The 14,500-nt window shown below is 41.0% G+C and overlaps 1 protein-coding gene across 1 annotated transcript in view; it reads right to left on the bottom strand.

Moving 5' to 3' along the window:
• The window catches only part of AMFR (autocrine motility factor receptor), a 40,563-nt gene that overhangs the window by 9,393 nt on the left and 16,670 nt on the right, over window positions 1–14,500 (bottom strand). Inside the window, exons 7-10 of the mRNA XM_024751421.1 lie at window positions 13,236–13,369; window positions 12,280–12,390; window positions 4,804–4,994; window positions 2,892–2,995 (exon numbers count right to left, since the gene is read on the bottom strand). Coding sequence (XP_024607189.1) covers window positions 2,892–2,995; window positions 4,804–4,994; window positions 12,280–12,390; window positions 13,236–13,369 — 540 coding nt within the window. The remainder of the gene's footprint in view (window positions 1–2,891; window positions 2,996–4,803; window positions 4,995–12,279; window positions 12,391–13,235; window positions 13,370–14,500) is intronic.

Below are 14,500 nucleotides of genomic sequence, written 5' to 3'. Positions count from 1 at the left end.
GATCATTCCTATTCGCACACCAAGCATGTTTTAGAATCTTTTTAAGAAGACTCTTGGGTACTCAAAAGAACTGAAAGCAGGGTCTCCAGGAGATATGTGTACACCCACGTTCATAGTGCCATTACTCACGATAGCTAAAACATGGAAGCAACCCAAATGTCCACCAACAGATAAACGGATAAGCAAAATGTGGTTTATACATACAATGGGATATTATCCAGCCTTAAGAAGGAAGGAAAGGAAATTCGGACACATGCTACAACATAGTTGAACCCTGAGGACATTAAGCTCAGTAAAATAAGCCAGTCACAAAAAGATAAATACCATATGATTCTGCTTATATGAGGTACCTAAAGTAGTCAAATCCACAGAGAAAGAAAGGAGAATGGTGGCTGCCAGGGGCTAGGGAGGAGGGGACGGGGAGTTACTGTTTACTGGGTATAGGGCTTCAGTTTTGCAAGATGAAAAGAATTCTGGAGATGGATTGTGGCTGATAGCTGCACAAGAATATGAATATACTTAATACCACTGAACTGTACACTTAAAAATGGTTAAGATCATAAATTTTGCGGTACGTGTATTTTATCACACTTTCAAAAAGAAAAAAAGAAGACCCGTGGGGAAAAGAAAAAGAATACATACTTAGCATTTGCTTATATGCGTATGTAAGCATTCTGGAAAAGCACAACACAGAAGAAACTAATTGAAGTTGTTATTGCAAGAGAGGAGAGTGTCTGGGCGGATGGAGGAAAAGACTTCATTGGATACTCTCTACAGGTTTTGAAATTTGTGGATAAGTGGCCTGCTCCAAAAATCTTTAAAAAAACATGTTAACAAATTCCTCTGACGGCACACCCCTATCAAGCCACCTCCTTACTTCTCCACTCCCTCTTATAACACACTGCCAGCTACTGGGTGTCTTCAGCTCCCACTCATTTTCCAATCCAACAATCTAGTACTCAGCACCTCGAGCAATGGAAACTGCTTGCTCCTCTCCAGCTGATGAACCACCTCCACTCTGCCAAACCCAACATGCACTTCTCTGACCTCATCTTCTAAGAATTCCCACATGGTTGACTTGACGCTTCTCCTGGTTTCCCTCCTTCTCAATCGCTGCCACAGCTCCTCCCATTCAGCCAGACCTCAGTCCTGAGCCCTCTTCTCCTTCTGAGCTACCTTCTTTCCCTCGAAGAGATCCAGTCCCCTACAGCTAAAGCTCCCAAATGTCTCTCTCCAGCTGGATCTCTTTCCTGAGGTCCAGAACTGTCTACATGACATCTCTACTTGGATGTCTCATAGACACCCCAACTTCCCCAGCCAAACAGAAGGTTGAGTCCCTGTCCTTCATCTGTTCCTCCTCCCGTCCTGCCCATCTCATACATGATACCACTGCTCAGCTGCCTGACTGAAAACCAGCACTCCCCTCACCCCACTGCCCCACATCCAAATCAAAGCACTGTCAAGTCCATCAGTTCATCTTCGAAAGGCATCTGAAACCCTCCACTTCTTTTCACCTTTATTTCCAATGCCCTGGTCCAAGCCACCATCTTTTTTTTTGCCTGAACTACTGCAACAGTCTCCTAACTGGTCTCACTGGTTCCATTTTTGCCCCTCTAAAATTCATTCTCTCAGAAGTAAATTATTCTCTATTAACTGTCCTGTCAGTCCCCTGGGGGAGGGAAAAAAAGCCCTGAATGGCCTTCTCATACTTTCATTACAGTGTCTAAACTGGATTGTAGCCTACAAATCCCTGCATGACCGGGCTCTGCAACCTCAATTTATGTCACAATCTTGGTTCCGACTCGCAGGCTCCAACCACAATCACCTCTCTGTTTTCAGAACATTCTCACCTCATGGCCTTTGTACCTACTGTTTCCACTGCCTCCTTCCCCCGATGTGCCTCCTTCTCTTCTCAGCCTTCATGTCTCAGCTTAAATATGACCTCTTGAGACTTCTCTGAATGTCTCCTCTGGAACAGCCTTTACCCACCCCTCCACCACATCACCTGCCCTACTGCCTGTAGAGTCCTCATCCCCATCGGCAACGATCTTATCTGTTGGTGTTTATAATCAGCCTCCCCCCCCCCATGTAGAATTCACACTTCTTAAGAGTAGGGCTCCTGTCCACCTTGTTGACAGACACTGCACAGTGCCCGTCTCGGGAACAGGCTTTCAGTACACATTTGTTGGACTAACACAGGTTGCATTTTTAAGACCCCTGCATTTATCATCACAATGAACACTACATCTCAAAAACGGTGAACCATGTTTCTCCAACACTGTAAAATAAAAATATACACCATATGACAAAGCTTTAGAAAAATACGAAGAATCCTGAAGTATGTGGACAATATCCTTGAACCAAGAGCATGCTTGAATATCTCAAGGGGTGTGTGTGTATATGTTTGTATTTATATATGTATATCCACCGGCATGTATGTATGTATAAGTGTGTATGTGAAGGTATACTCATTTATTTACTTTGGGAAGGGGGGAGAGGGGGTTAAAATAACACATTCAGTAGGCCTACGACAATTTTTAATAAAAGTCACATCATTCACTCCCCAAATATTTTTGGTGAAAATCAAGAGGTGTCCCAACACTAGCCTAGATCATGAGAGTGAACTTAGTAGTGCTCAGAAAAGGTCAGATTATCTGCCACACAAGTAAAATGAAAGCTGGTTTCCAAACCAGTTTCAAATTTTAAAGCGCAGGGATTGAAGTCATCCCAGCGGATAAGATGCTCCTGAAAATGCTGCCGTATTTTTTTTAATCCCACCGTTCTGCCCGAGCAGAGTGAGACCAACTGAGTCACGCACACTGCACACATTCTCCAGCTTTGCCTTCCCTCCCGATTATTAACCACCTTTTAAAAGCAGTGAGCGGCCTTACCATTGCATTAAGCTGGGAGTTGCTTGCCTGAGTAATTCCTAGAATGTTGGTAGTGTGCATCACTTCGACTGAAAAACTTGGCAGCCAACTCGCAATCCGGGACCCTAAAACAAACAAGAAGCCAGCACAAGTCTTAGAGACCTCTTTCCCCTGTCAGTTGCTCTGCAGTCGGCCACTCTATGGTACCAGCTGGTACTCACTGAGGGCTTACTCTACACCAGGCCTTTTGACCAAGTGTCCCATGTGGATTAGCTCATTCAATCCCCACTAAACCCCCACATGGGTTTATTATTATTATCCCCATTTTACTCTTCTCAGAGATTTGACTCTAGTGCTCTTGTTGGTTCCCCAAGGCACTCGGAACTGAGGTAACTTGCCCAAGATCACAGCATTTAATTATGGTGGCCAGGACTTGAAGCCAGACAGTCAGGTTCCAGAACACTTCACCACGGGGCTTTCCTACTTTCCAGTGGCCCTGGATCCACACGAACTCAATCCCTCTCTCAGGCTACACTATAAGGAGGGTTTTCAGGGCTCTAAAGCTGCTACAGTAGATGAGAATTTGCCCCTCTCTTTCACGCTACACACAAATACTACGCGTTTGGAGACATCATTTTCATGAAATATTTTTTACTTAATAATCTGATTTAAAGACTCTAGTTTTCTGATTCGAAATTCTTTTCAAAGAGTTCTATAACATAGGTTTGCGGACTAATGGTACCAAGAAGTCTGCTGCTTCTGCCATTTCACTAAGGAAAGGGGATCCTAAGATATAGCACCACCAGGTGTCAGCAGTAAACAACTCCATTATCAAGCACACATTTAAGGAGGACTTCCCTTTCCTTCACAAAGAAGCACTGAGGCCTGGAATGTAAAACAAGTTCAATGGCCATCTCAAAGATCTTGCCTGGATAGACTGTACCCAATAAAAAGCTGGGTACTTATTTCATGTACTTACTAGGGAGAAATAAAGTTACCTTTATCTATTTTGACTAAGTTTTCAGTAATAATTCATAAAATAATAGCTTACGTAGCCATGTCCAAGATCTGCTAGTCTATTTCAGAAGTCTTACGTGGTAGAGGCCGTAATTAGCAGCCACAAAGCCACAAAGCAGCCCCTCTACACCTGCCCAGCATCCCTGCCCAGCCAGCCAAGCAGCCATCATCCCCTCCTCTCAGAGACTCCACTATACTCCTTCGGTCCTTCCAATCAGGGATTTCAATGTGTTGCCACTCCCACCGTGCTCTACCCTTAGAAACTCAAATCAGAGACCTGAAGAGCACTCCTCTTAAACAAATAGTCCAGGGATACCTACTTTAGAGTAGGAAATATGAACCCACAGAATTTAATGGTATTGGAATTGATGAAAATCAACAAAAGCCTGATGTAATGTGAATCAAAGGATGATCAACCAGCCCCTGACATGGTGCCCATGACCTTAGAATTTTAAGTCTGGTTTTTATTACAACTCCTTTCAATATTCTGGAAGATGGAATATTTGTATTTTATGGGCAAAGAAACAGGGTTCTAGTTCTGATTCTCCTTCTGGTACCCACTGGAAAGGCTGCTCAATGACCCTTCATTATATGCTTAAGTATCACACGGATTCAATAAATTACTAGCAGCGGTTTAACTACTAAACTGATTCAGCATGCTCCTTGCGGTCACGACTGATTCAACTGTAACTACTTTCACCTCCTTGCACCCCCCGTCCCCCCAATTCACACAGAATCTAGCAAAATGCCTGGCACAGAATAACCCCTCGGTGCTGTCTATACTTACCGAACATTTTCAATTAAAACTGAAATATAACATTGAACTCGCCCATACAGGGCAAGTTATAATTAAAACATCATCCCCTAAGGGGAGAAAACCCCTGGCGGATGGTTTTAGAGGTTGAAACCAACTAACCATCGAAGTGGAAGAAGTGATTGTGTTGGTTTAAGCGAGGTCTGCCTTCAGCTGCTGCTACAGGAACCAAATTCTCATCCAAATTCTCTCCTTGATGCTCTTCCCTGACACGATTATTGTCGGCAATATTAAGAGACATTCTGCATGTTGGGCAGGAGGTGTCCTGTTCTAGCCAGGAACGAAGACAGGAGCTACCAAAAAGTCCAAAATAAGATATCCTTAGCATATTTTGTGAGAATTCACCAGAAGTACTCTGAATGTATCAATGAGTTGCAATTTTACTTTCTATTTACCATTAGCAAGATTTAAACGTTGAGAAACACTTGCTGACATTACCTCTTTGCCCTGCTTCACTCTAATGTACTTCTGGTGTATCTTGCTCTGAACGTTAATTTGTTAACATACGTGGTCATCTACCAAGCTCCTGGGCGTGACCCTTCTTCAGTAAGACTTCGTCACCTGGCTCACCATCCTCCTCTCCAGCTCTATTTGACTAACTTAAGATCCATGTGGCTGAACCATCCAACACCGTTGCCTCTCATGTCTTTGAATCCTCTATTCCAATGATCTGTTCTCTTGCTCTACTTTAGCCTCCACTAACCTTGGCCTTCTCTTCAAAATCACGACTTCAAAGATTTCACTCTCCAACTAAAGCTCCTCTCCTTCCAGCTCGCCTCTTATTTGCTAAGACCTCCCATCCATTTTTCATCAAGCATCACCGCCCCCCCAAAGCCTTACTTCTGTCTTCACCCAGCATACCTACAACCTTACGTCCATAATCCCAACTTCTTCAACCCTCTTATATTTGTATTCTGCTTTCCCAACCAGGCTGAAAAGCTTCTTGTGCCCTTTTTCAGGAGATGATAATGCCCTATTTAAGGTAGTCTCTCAATAAATACTGCCCATTAAAGGAAGTATACTAAAAAAAAAAAAAAATGAGAAGATTGGATGAAGTGATCTCCAAGGTCCCTTCCCAATTTATAATAATACTTATCTTTCTCCTAAGATTTCAAGGGGCCTTCCGTTCCATAATAATATATTATCTTTCTTCTAAGAGTTCAACGAGGCACTGAATAAAAATGCTCACTTCCTCTGTGCCTTTTTTTTTTTTAGTATCTGGGAGCATGTGCACACATAAGGTTCCACAGGAGAACCTCACTAAAACGTGATGATCCTCAGCGTCTCTAGCAACCAAATGGTACTTAAGTTCCAAAACTTTCCCAGAGTCCAAGATGAAGCTACTTCTTATTATCTCTCTGCTGGAACAATGTATGACAGTAATGTTCCAAAATAATGAATGTGTACATTCAACTCTATCACATTTTGAAACAATAAAGTACCTGTAATTTCTGTTTGTGATCATGTAACTATTAGCCAAATAAATTTTTTAAAGTTCATTTCCCCTTAATGAACACCCTTAAATCACACCTCTAGTAAAATCAGCCTTGTGGGAGACTACCAAAATGTGTAAAATCCTTGCCTTCCAATACTGCTACCTGTGACACACTTTTCATAAGCAAATCTAATTTTACTTCATACTCTGCAAAAACTTCCCACATTATGTACAATAGCCTAAAAACTCCAAGTGAGTACAACTGGTCAGATATAGTTGCCTTCCTTGGAAAAAAAAAAAAATGCTAAACTTTCACAGCTAAAGAAACCAAACTTCAGAGAAAACAGTTGTATTTCTATATAACTATAATATTCTATTGAAGGATTCTTTCTTCTCTAAGTATGACACTTCAATGTAATTAAATATTTACTGGACTCTGAAATCTTGCAAAGACATCTACAGCAACAAATTATCTAGCTATAATCTGTTGAAATCTAGACATTTAGCTTTATGGCAAATGAATCTGTCATAGATTATTATCATACAATCCTGCCCCAATCTATTAACCAAAGCTATAAAGTAAAGCAAACCAAGAAGAGATCCTAACAATTGTTTGCTCACTCAACCCCAGGCAGACAGGTGTTTTAAAAATTAAATCCTAACTCTTAAACAACCACCAGGTCAAGAGAAAATCACTTGGGCAGTTAGAAAATATTTTGAGACAAAAGAAAACAGAAGCAAAAGCACAATATACCAAAGCTTATGAGATACAGCAAAAGCAATGCTCAGAGGCAAATTTATAGCTAAAAATGCCTAAAAAGAAAAAAGATTTCAAAACGACAACCTAACGTTATAATTTATGGAACTAGAAAAAGAGCAAACGAAACCCAAAGCCAGCAGAAGGAAGCAAATAATAAAGATTCAAGCAGCAATAAATGAAATAGAGAATAGAAAAACAATAGAGCAAATCAATGAAACCAAAAGTTGGTTCTTTGAAAACATCAAAGCTAAACTGACAAATTTTAGCTAGACTAAGAGAGAAGATATAAATAACTAAAATCAGAAATGAAAGTGTGACTACTACTACCAACCTTACAGAAATTTAAAGGATTAAAATAGAATACTAGAAATAATTGTACTCCAAAAAATTAGATAATACAGATAAAACGGACAAATTCCTAAGCAACACTAACCCTAAACAATACACACACACACACAAAAAAAACTACCATAAAACTAATAAACAAATTCAGTAAAGCAGCACAGTAAAAGAGCAACATGGGGCTTCCCTGGTGGCGCAGTGGTTGAGAGTCCGCCTGCTGATGCAGGGGACACGGGTTCGTGCCCCGGTCCGGGAAGATCCCACATGCCGTGGAGCGGCTGGGCCCGTGAACCATGGCCGCTAAGCCTGCACGTCCGGAGCCTGTGCTCCGCAACGGGAGAGGCCACAACAGCGAGAGGCCCGCGTACCGCAAAAAAAAAAAAAAAAAAAAAAGAGCAACATGAAAAATCAGTTATGTTTCTATATACCAGCAAGGAACAATCCAAAATATAAATTAAGAAAACAATTCCATGTACAATAGTATCCAAAAGAATAAAATGCCTAGGAATAAATGTAACCAAGGAGATGAAAGACTTGACACTAAAAACTATAAAACATTGCTGAAAGAAATTAAAGAAGACCTACATAAAAGGAAAGGAATCCCATGTTCATGAACTGGAAAACAATATTGTTAAGATAGCAATCTTCCCCCCAAGTAATCTACAGTTTCAATGCAATCCCTATTCAATTTCAATGGCCTTTTTTGCAAAAATGGAAAAGCGGCTCCTCAAATTCATATAGAATTGCAAAGAGCCCCAAATAACCAAAACAATATAAAAAAAGAAAAAGTTGGAAGATGCACCATTTCCCAATTTCAACTAACTACAAAGCTACATTAATCAAAACAGCATAGTACTGGAATAAAGATAGACATATACACCAATGGAAAAGAACTGAGAGTCCAGAAATAAACTCAAACGTCTATGGCCAAATGATTTTGCCAAGGATGCCAAGACCATTCAGTGGGGAAAAAAATAGATTCTTCAACAGATGGTGCTGGGACAACTGGACAGCCACAAGCAAAATAATGAAGTTGGACCCTTACCCTCACTTCATGTACAAAATTTAACTCAAAATGGATCAATGACCTAAACGTAAGAGCTAACACCATAAAACTATTAGAAAAAAACTATCATGACCCCAGATTTGGCAATGGATTTAGATTTGACACTGAAAGTATGACCTACCAAAGAAAGAATAGGTAAACCGGACTTCATTAAAAATTTAAAACGTGTACATCAGAGGACATTACCAAGAAAAAAGTGAAAGGACTTTATAGAATGGGAGAAAATATTCGCAAATCATACATCTGATAAGGGTTTAGTAACCAGAATACATAAAGAACTCTTACAACTCATCAACAGAAAGACAACCCAATTAAAATAGGAAAATTTGGCTTGAATAGATATTCTCCAAAGATGATACACAAATGGTCAACAAGCATGTGAAAAAATGATCAGCATTACTGGTCATTAAAGAAATGCAAATCAAAACCACAATGAGAGACCATTTTACACCTCAGGATGGCTATTATCTAGTGTAAAATGTAAAATGGTGTACTCGCTATGGAAAACCATATGATGGTTCCTGAAAAAATTAAACATAGAATTACCATATGATCCAGCAATTCCACCTCTGGGTATATACCCAAAAGAATTGAAAGCAGGGTCTTGAAAAGAAATTTGTACACCCACGTTCGCAGCAGTATTATTCACGATAGCCATAAGGTAGAAACCACCCAAGTGTCCATCAACAGAGGAATGGATAAACAAAATGTGATATATACACACAATGGAATATTTTTCAGCTTTAGAAAGGAATGAAATTCTGACACATGCTACAACATGGATGGACCTTGAAGACATCATACTAAGTGAAACAGCCAGACATAAAAGGACAAATATAGTATGATGTGCTACTGTGTGAGAGCAGTCAAATTCATAGAGACAGAAAATAGAATGTAGCTGCCAAGGGCTGGGGAGAAGGGGAGATTGAGGAGTTAGTGTTATATGGGTACAGAGTTTCAGTTTCAGAAGATGAAAAAGTTCTGGAAATGGATGGTGGTGAAGGTTGTACAACAATGTGAATGTACTTAACGCCACTGAACTGCACACTTTAAAATGGTTAAAAAAAATGGTTAAAAGCTAAATTTTATGTTATGTATTTTATGTTATGTATGTATTTTTTTTACCACAATGAAAGCATAACATTTGAGAATTATCATTTTAAAAAACCCACCATAGGGCTTCCCTGGTGGCACAGTGGTTAAGAATCCACCTGCCAATGCAAGGGACACGGGTTCGAGCCCTGGTCCAGGAAGATCCCACATGCCGCGGAGCAACAAAGCCCGTGAGCCACAACTACCGACGCTTGCGCGTCTAGAGCCCGCGCTCCACAAGAGAAGCCACCGCAATGAGAAGCCCATGCACCACAACGAAGAGAAGTTCCCAATCGCCGTAACTAGAGAAAACCCACGCGCAGCAACGAAGACCCAACGCAGCCAAAAATAAATAAATTAATTAAAAAAAAATAAAATAAAAAACCCACCATAATGAAACACCACTTCCTACCAACTAGGTTGGCTATAATAAGCAAAACAGAAATACATATTGGTGAGGATGTGAAGAAATTGGAACTTTCGTACATTGTTGATGGGATATAAAATGGTGCAGCTGCTGTGGCTACGTCTGGTGGTTCTTCAAGAAGTTAAACATAGAATTACCCTGTGACTCAGCAATTCCACTCCTAAGTATATACCTAAAAGAAAATCAGGTCCTCAAACGGATACCCGTTCACAAATGTTTATAGCAGCATTATTTGCAATAGCTAAAAAGTGGAAATAACCCAAATGTCCATCAATGGAAGAATGGATAAACAAATTGTTTATTATTTAAAAAAATGTAAATTCAGCCATAAAAAGAAATGAAGTACTGATACATGCTACAACTTGGATGACTTTGAAAACTCTATGCTCAGTAAAAGAAGCCAGTCACAAAAAAGTCACATATTATATGATTTCCTTCACATGAACTGTCCAGAAGAGGCAAATCCATAGAGACAGAAAGCAGATTAGTGACTGCCAGGTAACACGGGGAGGGAGGAATGGGTAGTGATTTACTTTAATGACTATGAGGTACTACTCTGGAGTGATGAAAAGGTTTCGAAACTAGAGAAGAGCGGTGGCCTGCACCACACTGTGACTGCACGAAATGCCACTGAATTGTATACTTTAAGATGGTTAATTGTATGTCATGTGAATTTTGCCTCAACCAAGAACATTAAATCCTAAAACTAATCTAATCATGTGATTGAAAACATTTCTTCTGGGGTGAAATACACTCTCTTTTGACTTAGTCTTCCAAACTGTCCCCAAGCTCCTTAGGAACTACCTGAAAGTTTTTTCAGAAATGCGTGTGAACTCTCTGGTCTTCCAACCTCCTCAATCAGCACCACTACCCATCCAGTCGCACAGCTGCAAAACTAGGAGAATCCCCAAGGCCTCATATTCCTCGTTTTCTCACAGCCATCTAGCACCACGTGCTTCCTAATCCTTCTCACGTCTGTCCACCCTCCTCCAGCTCCACTTCCACCACACCAATCCACACTCCTCTCAGCACATACCCGAACCACTGCAGCCCTTACTAACTAGTCCCCTTGATCTTTTCAAACTGCATCCCTGACCCCGAGCCCCCACTTTAACCCCGTCAAGTGGCCCTCAAGCCCCTGCAGGGTCGCTCATGCCTGCTTCTCCTGCCTCAGCAAACACCACTCCTCCTCTGACATTCTGAGCTCCAGCCACATGGGTTCTCTTTAATTCCTTGGATACGCCACACTCCCTCCTGCTACAGACATGTTCCCTCTGTCTCAACTGCTCTTCCACCTGATCCCGTCTTCTGCTGACTTAACTCCTACTCATCATCAAGAGTCACTTTCTCCAGGTGGGAGTCAGGTTCCTTTGTTACAAGCTCTCAAGGACCACGTTCCTTTTCTTTAGAGCACTTATCTCAATTCATCATTACATGCTCATAAACGTGCGTGGTTAATTCATGTCGGTCTCCTCCATTAGGCTGAAAGTTTCATGAAAGCAAAGACCACATCTGTCATTTTAATTTAATTCCCCAGAACCCAACACAGCACCCAGCACATTAAAAAAAAAAAGAAAAGAAAGAAAGAAATGTGTTGAGTTACTGATACTCCAGCTCCAAAGTCCTTGTAATATTAAAAAGGAGAAGAAAAACTATTTGGGAATACAAAATAAGGAAAGGAAGATTAAAGATGTAAAGATTATAACTTTCTCAATATGCAAAACTGACCACAGATACAAAAGGCCAAAAGATACCTCAAGGTCCATCAACACCAAAGACATCCAATCTATAAACAGAATGATCTAGGTTAGACAGACACAGTTCCTGTGAGATCTCTAAAAATGAATAATATAAGGCAGTGAGGACTGCAACAGAGACAACAGGACTCCGTGAGAACGGAACAGCCTGTACCACACACAGATCTAGTCCAGTCGTGAAGGTTTGCAGAAGATCCCATTTTCTAATTCCTGATAACACAGTCACAGTTCTGGACTGCTTAGTGCTTCTCATCTGATCCCCATCTCAGCACACTTCCCTGGTGTGTTTTTTTATGTTGCCTTAGGGCATGTGCAAAATGCAAAGATATATATTCTCACCAGGGTAAGAATAGGGCATAAGCTGTTAGAAAGCAAGGATCCCCCCACCCCTTTAAGTCTTACAGGCGTATTTGCTATATCTCAGAACTTAAATGGAGAAGGAATATGAAGATAGCTAACACACCCAGAAACTAAGATGGCAACCTGCGAGTGGGGAACAGTCCTACCGTGTAGGGAAGAGGCTGAGGAATAAGGAAGACACACCCAGGCTCCCCATTCCACTCAGTACCAGCACCACGGCCAGTCTGAGGGAACGTCCCCACTCCTTGGCTAAGGCTGGTCTTAAGCCCCAGCACAAAAAGCACCCACATGCTCCTGGACAGAACACCAGTCCCATGTGACCCTTTGCAAAGCTCCTACTTGTGGAAAAGATGTCCACAGGGCAGTTTCCTCGCAGCCTGCATGGAGTCCCAGCAGATGGCACAGTCATCGTTATTGACAGCCAGCTCCTCTGGAGTTGCAACCGCAAACCTGCAAAAAACAAAGTGCAACTGGCAGGGATCTCCGTCAATTCCACGCACAAATACCGAGCACCACTTACTTCATAGACTTCACCTTTAACAGCACAGTTACAGAGGAATTGTGTTCAGTAAAAATTCTCCACCCACGAAAAACACTACAGCTGCATTCTCTTCATAGCCCACCAAAGAGCAAGAAATCTATACACAGAAACTGACGCTGTCTTAACAATGGCTCCTGGTAGTGATGACTTAAGCGAACATTTCTGGGTAAATCAGAGGAATTAAGACCCCTCAGAGAGCCAAACTGTTCCCTTGGACACAAAAAGGATACCCATTGATCTCACACTTTCAGGCTTGGTTTAGCCTCAGGATGGCAAGTGAGTACCTCCTCCACTGAGGTTAAGAGTATGAGAGAGAGTACGTGTGTGTGAGCACGCATGCGTAAGGAAGAAAAAGGGCAGAAGCCAAAGGAAACATCCATCTAATAATAATGATGATAAAAATAATGACCTAATAAAAGAACCTAATCTTTACTGAGCACGTACTATGTACCCAGTACTGTTCTAAGTAATATTACTTTCATTATCCCATTGAATCCTCCCAACAGTTCCAGGAAGAAGGTTCTGCTATCATCCCTAGACTTAAGCAACTGAGGTACAGGGAGGTAAGTAAATTGCCCAAAATCACATGGCAACTAAGTGGGGCTTCAAACCCAGGCAGTCTGACTCCAGAGCCTATACTCTTCACCATTCCGTTAACAGTTTACAAAAGCAGGTTCTCGTATAATCTGGGATCTATTATTATTAAAGATCTCAAATGAGTCAACATGAGCAACGTCAACTTGTGCTTACTTACCTGGCTTCCATGTTTCCAACCACTCGCAAATAGTTCTTGTGCCGGCGGATTCGACGTTGTACCTCATGAAACAGGTAACGCAGCTGCATAAAGATGACCAAGCTGGCCATGGATAACCAGATGTTGCCAAATAACTTAACAAGAGGGAAAGAGAATAAAATATACAATAAAAGTGAATGTGAACTTGCTGCTGCTGAGAGTGAGGTATGCAACAGAAGCTCTGAATTGTGGGCGAAGGTGAATTGGAGCAGTCATTCAGAAAGCAAATGCACATATTTCTCTCACTACCCTGAACAATGTACATGCTCTTTGGCCTAGTCATTCCATCAACAGCAATCTTTCCTGAGGAACTAATCAGAAATTTTAAAGTTTTATGAAAATGATGCCCCTCCATGCAATTATAAAACAGAAAATCAGGAAATGGACACAATGCCCAGTAGGGGAATAATTATACTGTAAACTCATATAATGTAACATTATATACTCATTATATTTATTATAAAATATAATTATATCCTATTATTATATTTTATATATAACATTTTGAAGATTAATTACATGGAAAAATAATATTTAAGTGAAAAAGGATAAAAGTACTTTAAAAAAACTAATATGTGACAAAAAAAAGGTATGCAAAGATGTGAAGTAGCAAACAACTGAATACAATCTAAATATTCTATTATGGGAGCAGATTGTTCAATGGCTGGGGGTGGGGGAATAGAAGGAAGGTGGTCAAAAGGCACAAACTTCCAGTTACAAGATAAATACGTAGTGGGGATAGACGTACAACATGATGACTATAGTTTTAACAGTGCTGTATGGTATATTCCAATTAAATCATCGCACCTCTATGCCGTGGAAGTTTTATCTTAAAGGTATTAAAATGATTTAGAAGAATTTTGTTGCTAGGGCTTCCCTGGTGGCGCAGTGGTTGAGAGTCCGCCTGCCGATGCAGGGGACATGGGTTTGTGCCCCGGTCCGGGAAGATCCCACATGCTGCGGAGCGGCTGGGCCCATGAGCCATGGCCACTGAGCCTGCGTGTCCGGAGCCTGTGCTCCGCAACGGGAGAGGCCACAACAGTGAGAGGCCCGCGTACCGCAAAAAAAAAAAAAAAAAAAGAATTGTTGCTAGCATAGGGAGGTGTACATAATATACTAGTTACAAAAAGCCAAAACTATATGCCCAATACACAATCTCCATTGATGAATGTATGGATTTGAATATATAAAGAAGCAGTAAACACAACAAAATGTCAACAGTTATC

Source organism: Neophocaena asiaeorientalis, unplaced genomic scaffold (assembly GCF_003031525.2).
Source record: "Neophocaena asiaeorientalis asiaeorientalis breed wild unplaced genomic scaffold, Neophocaena_asiaeorientalis_V1.1 scaffold965, whole genome shotgun sequence".
In the NCBI taxonomy this organism is placed as follows: domain Eukaryota; kingdom Metazoa; phylum Chordata; class Mammalia; order Artiodactyla; family Phocoenidae; genus Neophocaena; species Neophocaena asiaeorientalis.
This window is presented reverse-complemented; position numbering and strand designations above follow the sequence as displayed.